The sequence below is a fragment of the Monopterus albus genome, unplaced genomic scaffold (assembly GCF_001952655.1).
Source record: "Monopterus albus unplaced genomic scaffold, M_albus_1.0 scaffold185.1, whole genome shotgun sequence".
Taxonomy (NCBI): domain Eukaryota; kingdom Metazoa; phylum Chordata; class Actinopteri; order Synbranchiformes; family Synbranchidae; genus Monopterus; species Monopterus albus.
The window spans coordinates 600,110-608,321 of NW_018128065.1; the positions used below are offsets into that span (position 1 = coordinate 600,110).

Consider the following 8,212-nt stretch of genomic DNA (forward strand, 5'->3'; position numbering starts at 1 on the left):
GAACCCATTTGACCCATTTGTCGTTGTGCAATGGTTGTGGGTTGTGCTCCTCCTTTCTCCTCCAACCAAGGACATCTGAGGTTGGCTGTCCATTCTGCAGTCTCTGGAATTTAACCATTTGGTGAGCCTTGCTCTTGTTATGTTGGATAAGTTGTGCCTTTTCCATGAAACCTGAGATCTCCTGAAAGATTTCTCTGGTAACCTCAGTGGAGAGTCTCTTTCAGAGAGTCTTTGACCTAAAAACCTTTTTTTCAGCTTACTATGACCTGGATGACTGAGAATCTGCACAGACCTGGTGTAGCTTGCAAAATAAATTAGTCAGGTGTTAATGGATGGTGTTGCAGCTTTTTTCTCGTTGCCATTATAACATATGTTGCTTGTTACTGTTGTTTCAATACCATTGCACTGGCTGACACTATTACTAAGTGCATGGCCACCCAGTCAAAACAATTTCTAGAGATCACCATGTGTGAGAGGATGTGGGCAGATCGGTGAGGATGTGGAGTGGATGGTGCGGTAAAGGCTGTGGGCATGGGGGGGGAGCTAGACACTGACTTCTCCTGGGACAGTTAAAGACTAGTGTCACCTTCCTGGTTGCCTCGGCTCAAAGACATTCTTTTGGGGCTGAAGGAATGTTGAGATGACTGAACAGGCCTGAAGGCAGCGTGCTGGGTGATGTTTATACACAAACTGAAAGATGAGCGACGAAGGAAAACCTTACAAGTGACACGTAGCAACAGGACAGTTTCAAGTGACAAGAAGTGACTCTTTTAAAGAGAAACGACATGTAGTCTAGCCTCCGAGGTTGCATAATGGAAGAAACACACACCCCGGCAGTGGGCAACATGACAGATGCAGTACATTTCTCTTTCTACACTTAGTTTTTTGTATAGTGCTGTCAGTCCTGCTACACAACACAAGTTCACAACAAACAAACAATAAAAAAATCAATTATATATCAAGATTCTTCTTTTCTCTATGAGTGGACATTTAAGTTATCCAGTTACAGGGAAAACGTAATAGTCATTTATATCAAAAACAAACTGAGTCTGTGTTTTAGACATGGCAAACAGATACACAATGAAATCATATAGCACTGAAATAATAATCAGTTAATAGGAAGATAGCAGCATGGGCTCAGGGCATGTTTTATAGACCATATGATATGTTAGTAACAAATTAATCAATTGACAATGAACGTTTCGGCCATGAATTTGCTCACACAAGCGCATGAAAATATAGTAGCATGGAAGTTATGTAGTCCTCTGTTGGCTGACTACAAATCACAGCCTTCCAACACACACACACACACACACACACACACACACGGCAGAGAGCAGAGATTTGCAGCAGTTTGTCCCTGTGAAAAGATTACATTAAGTAAGTGTGTACCTGCATTATGTGTGAGGTGTAAAACAAATCCAGGCCTCTATGCTAAGTTCGCTTGGTGTCCAACAGTGTTTGCTAAAGGTCAGTGTGCCCTGTGTTGTGCCAGGCATTAGTGTGTGTGCATTTGGTTTGAGGTCATACAAATCATTTTCACTTCCTTTTTTATTGACTTTTTAACATGTGTGTTTTTAGACTTCTCTCTTGTTGATGTAGGATCAGCCTGTATAAATCCACTGTATCACTAAAGTGGCATTTTTCTAACTTTGATATGAGTTACCAGCGACTAGCCCCTCTCCCTGTGAGAACAGGGTCTGAAGTGGTGAATTTAGCTGTAGAGTACAGGTGAAGAGTCATCTGAAACAGCTGCCCTGCACCCAGTGCACACAGAACTTCTAGAAAGTTCACAGCCATTAGTCGCAGCAGTGATAGTCGTAGGAGAACCAGTGGGCCAAATGACAGTAAAGGTAGTAGAAGGAGATGTGCAACCTGCTAGAGTCAAAATGTGATGTTTATCAGTGTTAATGAGTGAAAAATAAAAAAACTATGTTCAATTGTTGCTTTAAATACAATTAATTACAATTGTTTCTGGTGCTTTGTAATTGATCCTGGTCAAATTGATTTTAGTTCAGAGCATGTATGCAGTGTGATGTTTGTATTCATTTCCCTGATTGAGTCTTTGTGGAGTACTTGACATGATTCACCTCAGTGGGGGGGTGGAACCACCGTGCAGTAACAGTGTCCCTGGTCAGGAGTAAATAAGGTGTGCAGCCAAAGTTGGCTAAAGAAAGCACTGTGTGTGTCTCATCTTTACACAAAACAAACATTTTGATAATGTGTGGTAATTAGGGGTTTAATTGACTGTTGACATGTATGTCAAATGTGCCATGCCTCTCTGAGTCTGTGCCCCAGCCTGGGCACCCCATCCAAAATTTTCTAGATCCACCCCTGGTAATTCCTGTACTCAAAAAAAAAAAAAAACAATTCAGAGAGCAAATACTGTGTAAAATGAATTGGCACCTGTAACCTTACTGTGCCTGTAAGGCGCTGCACAGCTGGTTCCATAAATTCACACATTGTAGTTTTCATATCGATCTTCCTGTCCAAATGAAAGAATTTAGATACAGTGTGTTAATTAGTGAGCCACAAAGGACTGTGAGCGGAGCCAGGTTGCTTCCCTCTGCTTCTAGTTTTTATGCTGAGCTAGGCTAAACAAGTTCCAAGTTCAGCTCTGTACTGAACATACAGCACACAAAGGACTGAAACAAGTTTTCTAATCTCACCCTGAGAAAAAAAAGATCATTGAAACAGCTGCTGTAGTAGGAGCCATGCTACTACAGAATGAATCCGATGATTGATTTGAAACTGAAGAACCTACGATGGTGTCCACTGCCTACTTTGACAACCAGAATTTTAAAAAAAGATTCACTATTGATCGACTAATTGAGTCATCATATCAGTAACAGTGTGAAGAGTGTTTGTAGTAATATGCATACTGTAGCAGTAATAGAAAGAGTAGGAACAAAAGGAACACACTAGCAACACAAGCAGCATCCACACAGATACCCTTGCAGCTCTTTCGAAACACAGAACAGTAACAGATGAAACTGTAGTGCAGGATCGTTAGTTATCAAACAGCTAATAGATTCTGACAAGAACATGCAAAGCAACATTAATCCCTGATATGAACACAAATAGTGTTAGCTTTAATATGACAACACAACAGCAGATGAATATCATGTGTGTGTGTGTGTGTGTCCCAGAGCACAGCAAAACAAGTTAATGACACACTAAATAATGACGTGAGGGTACAAAGGAAGCTCCGGTCAGCAGCACTGAGCCCCTGCTGTGCCTGAGGTTGCACTTAAACTGGTTGCAGCCAGCATATGTTCAGGGCGAACTGGCTTACGTCAGCACTCAGTGGGGGGCTGTTGGGTGAGGTGGTGCATGTTTGTGTCACTGAAGTCTTCACCGCCACAAGGCAAGTGTCTCCATTTGGTGATGTGTCTGACTGATGAAGTGCAGCCAGGGCTCATCACCTAAAATCAGTGCCCTACCTCACTAATGTTCTTGTGGGTGAATAGCAGGTAAATCTCTACAGCAGTGAACCAGAATCTTGTTCAACAATCACATAGTGCTGTGTTTAGTTTGTTGTTGTTTTGGTGCTCAGTGCATCTGTCTGGCCTCTCACCTGTAACTCTCATGGTCGCAGGTGTACAGCAGGGCAGGCAGGGCCAGCAGGGCTGCTTTACACTGGTGTGCCGAGACTCAACTGGAGAGCAGATGGCCAGAGGTGGAGCGCACGTCCTGGTCAGCATTGTCCACAAGGAGAAGAAAAACTGGTGAGTGCCAGATGGTGTCCAGCCTGCTGGGTCTGTATTTTTACTTTCCTGGGCATTTCTGTTGCAACACATGGTACAAAAGGGGTTTACCCTGGAGCATGGCTGTTTGTGTGCGGACGCTTGTTACACTGGTAAAGGGGCCCTTTTCTTAATGGGACCCAGTGATGTTTTCCCCCTTCAGTGAGGAACGTGTCCTTGGATATCCAGCAGCTCACTGCAGTTTTGGTGTCAAGACTGATCAGGCTTGTCAGCACTTGCCACCGAGCTGCTCAGAGCGGGTCAACAGAGCACTGCACACCTGTGTACTGTGCTATTTGTACAACTTTGGATAGAGGAGGCACCCCCTCCCCTACTGACATGCCCAGAATTACACAAAGCTTTTTTATTCATGCTTCTGCTTGACTGAGTGTCACTGATCAAATGTGAGGGGTGAGATGAGATGAAAGACAAGAAATGGATAATCTTAACATATTGTTTTAAGAACAATGATTCATTGTATTTTGTATATTTAGTCATGTTTAGTCTGTTGTCTTTTTCCTTCAGCACAGTGGACACGACAGTGGTTGACAGCAACGATGGATCCTACAGTGTTTCATACACACCTGAGGAGCCGGGAGCTTACTCAGTGTGGGTTTGTGTCAAAACCCAACATGTCAAGGTACAAAACTAAGTAGAAAGCTTGAGAATGCTGGGAATCTGTGTCCAGCATTTGTATTGTCTCATTTGTTATGAAATATGTTGCTCAGCTGAGATGTACATGTTAAAATAGTTTAACAAAACTTCCTGCATCAGTTTAAGTAAAAAACTGTAACATCCTGGGTTATCGGAATCTGACCACCTCAGCTAGCTGACGCTTTGCTGTTCCTCCCTCTAGGGTTCTCCTTTCATCCTGAATGTGAAGAGGAAGTTCAGGCGTCACAGTGGCACATTTCACTGCTGTACCTTCTGCTCCAGTGGCGGTGCCAAAGAGGCTCGCTGTGGCTGCCCAGGAACCATGCCAGGTATACGTAAGAGATCTTTAAATGTCTGCTCAGAAGGACCATGAACACAAACAATGAAAATACTTTCATTGCATTATCAGGCAGTGCTTGTGAGTGGAATGACTTTTGCTTATTATGTAAAAATCAGATTGACTTGTGTTCTCTTTAGTCACCATGTGCAGTCATTTTAAAGTTAATTCTGTTAATATAAACATCAGGGACATGTAGAATTCAATTATACTTATTAAATCATGCAGCAACAAGACATGCTTCATGTTGAAAAGTTGAAAAGGAACTGATACTCTTACCCCCATATTCCCTGTAAGCTGCTTAAAGACACTGTGATCAATGAAGGAAATCCCAAAAATGCAAGAGACAGTGAGGTGAAAGTAGCAAATAAATTACAGATTGATGATGATGACATACAATAGTAAAACAACAGACATAGTCTTTAATGTTTCCTTTCAGTTAAAATGGCAGTTCATATAAATACTGTAAAATAAAGTCGAGGTGTAGTCACTCTGTTGATGTCTATGGTGGACGAGGGGCGTCTACCTTAACACCACCGCTGAAGAAATGAGGATCTTCTTTGGCATGTCAATCCAAATGGCCTGCCTTGGCTTTCCCAGAATCAAAATGTTTTGGGCCAGCAAAACTAAAGTGCCAATAATAAGCCAGAAAATGACAAGGGACAGATTCTTCAAGCTGAGAAACTCGCCGAAGATTGTAAATGACCTGGATGTAACAGAGGAAATGAAGAAAGACATTCTTTGGAACGTCAGGCCACTTCTGGACAGAGTAAGGCAAGGTTGCCTTAGCCTGCGAAAACCAGGAAACAACAAAGACAAAGTCCAGGTCCAGGTGAGAAGACCCGCAGTCATTAGGGAGTACACTGACAACATGGGTGGTGTGGACCTCTGTGACCGCATGCTGAGCTGCTATTGCATGGCAAGCAGAGCCAAGAAATGGACCATGTGTGTGATTGCTCATTTCTTCAAGTCTGACAGCATAGTGCTTAACTGATCAGCAAAAAACACTGAACAGTTCCTGAACTTCAAACTGCATCTGGCAAATGAGCTGCTGAACTACTGAGAGTAGACGACAGTGAGGAGAGCGAAGAAGAGTATGAGCCAACCATCAAAAAGAGGATTCCACTACCAGAAGCATCATTAAGAAAATATGGGGCCAGGCACATGCCAGAGATGGTAGACTGCAACCATGCAGACAGGTGCCGAAACCAAGGCTGCAAGGGCAAAACATACATGTGATGCATCAGTTGCAAAATGTTCCTCTGCATTACAAAGAAGAGAAACTGCTTCCTGGAGTACCATAGCTAAGAATTTAATGAATGAAGAAAAGAAAGAGGAAGAGAACAGTGATGACAGTCTTTAGTCTTAAAAGAAGGCTGTGTGTATATTATAATACAGAAATTCGGTTCAAAAGTTCAGCAAAAGATACAGGCCAAATGTTCAGTTTAATTTAGAAACTTTCCTTAGAAGAGCTTAGAATATTTCATTAGAAAATGGATTGAAATTCTTGTATTCTTGTCATCCTACTTTGATTTCAGTGTTGCTGTTTGTTTGTTTTTTACAGTAAAATTGTTCTGTTGTCCACTACAGTGGACATGCTGTAAAATTTAAAATAAAAATATTTTTATAAAATTCTAAATTGTAAAAAGTTGTTTTAGCTCCAAAGAGGCAGGAAATCACAAAAAAAGTAAAGTGAAAGATACTTTTTCTCCTCGGTTCTCAATATAATGATTGTGTATTTGGCATATTTGTAATGTCACCTGTCTTTCTCAGAAGGTTGAGTCTTACCTTGTGAAGTTTTTTTAAAGACCAGTGTTGTGACACACGTGACTCCAGCCTGAATCTACTCTGGTCTTTATTTTTTGTGCTCCCTCTCTCTGTCTTTATGACATGAACACTTCCCTAGAAAGACTGACAAGCTAATGCTGCTGCCAATCTCCTGTCTTGACCTGTCTGTCTAACTGCAGGAGGATTTAAAGGCTGTGGTCACGGTCATAAGGGACACCCCAGGAAGCCCCACTGGTCTTGTTGTGGCAGCACAGTGGAGCAGTCGGAATGCTTGCCTCAGAGCGTGCTTGATGCCGTTTCTCCCTGCGCCCACCTACGAACTGTGGAGCTCTGAGGTGACACAGAGACAAGACCTGTCAAGGTGATGCAAGTTAACAAAGGATGGCAGCAAGTGAAAGGTTAGAACAGCGTGGAAGTAAGGTAAAGGTTGCTGGTGTGAATTTTGAACAGGTCAGATGAGGAAAGTGAAGCTCTGAAGACACAGTGACTGAGGCCGGACAGCAAAGTCACTGCATCTCAAGAGTGCTCACCTCTGTGTTCTGATTATCGCTGGCCTAGTTGTGATACAGGATCCAGTTTACCACAAAAGTCAAACACCTCAATCTAGGGTGCAAAGTGCCTTTTTTGTTTCAACCCTGCTGACGTATGACAAGCTGGTGGAGGAGGAAAAGGAAATGCTTCAACCACAGCAGCATGTCTCCTCCTGAGCCAAATCTGAAGGGGGCCTTCGCAGCTGTTGCTGATGGAAGAAAGAGCTCTCTTTCTTCACTGTTACACTTCTCTTTCAGCAGACATGTCCCAGTCTAAAGCAGATCTTTTAATCTTGAAGCTGCTGTTGATTTCAAAGATCCTGAAATCAGTGTTTTATATTTTAAATGCAAAAGCCGTTAGAACAGAAACACTATTAATCTTCCAAACTTTTTTATGTTTTATATGAGGCCTGACACACGATCTGAGACGCTGAAGGATACAGTATCAGCAATAATTCTTGTTAACCTGCACTGGTCGCTGTTCTGTAAAGTGTACACAAGAAGGCCGTGATCCCGACAACCCATTAAGTCCATATTTACTGTAGCATTAACATTGTCACGAATGATAGTGTTATGTTGGATGGTAAAGTAGTAGCTACTTAGCAATGGCAAAACAAAGCGCAGATCAATGAGCAGGCAGATTTTATCAGCCAGTATTTAGCAGATCCTACCAGTGTATGTCAGCCAATAAATACTAATAAATTGCAGTACTGTAAATGGTCTTATACTTGTATAGCGCCTTTCTATGCTTTACACCACACTCAAAGTGCTTTCACATTATTCAGCCATTCGCACTCCCAAGCACTCACACACCGGTGACATCACCGGGAGCAACTGGGGGTTCAGTGTCTTGCTCAAGGACACCTCGACATGTTGACTGGACAAGCCGGGAATCGAACCGCTAATCCTTCGGTTAGGAAACGACCCGCTCTACCTCCTGAGCCACAGCCGCCCCCGGTACTGTACTGAAGTTACAGAAATCTGTCTGAGGGTATTTACAGTGTTTCCAGTACATAGTTTGCCTACCAGAGAGCACTGAGAAGTTTGTTTTCCAGCTGTAAAAACTCCTGTGAAGTTCATATCTTGTTCACTCTTTAAAAACCAATTTAAGGGAAGCGTATGTTTGTGTTCAAGAATACAGTTAAAAACAAGTACTA

The 8,212-nt window shown here is 42.5% G+C and overlaps 1 protein-coding gene across 1 annotated transcript in view; it reads left to right on the forward strand.

Annotated features, from left to right (window-relative positions):
• Positions 1–7,775, forward strand: part of trim45 (tripartite motif containing 45) — a 13,372-nt gene extending 5,597 nt beyond the window's left edge. Inside the window, exons 5-8 of the mRNA XM_020617115.1 lie at positions 3,599–3,728; positions 4,272–4,386; positions 4,603–4,729; positions 6,705–7,775. Coding sequence (XP_020472771.1) covers positions 3,599–3,728; positions 4,272–4,386; positions 4,603–4,729; positions 6,705–6,859 — 527 coding nt within the window. The 3' untranslated portion in view covers positions 6,860–7,775. The remainder of the gene's footprint in view (positions 1–3,598; positions 3,729–4,271; positions 4,387–4,602; positions 4,730–6,704) is intronic.
• Positions 7,776–8,212: the final 437 nt, after the last annotated feature.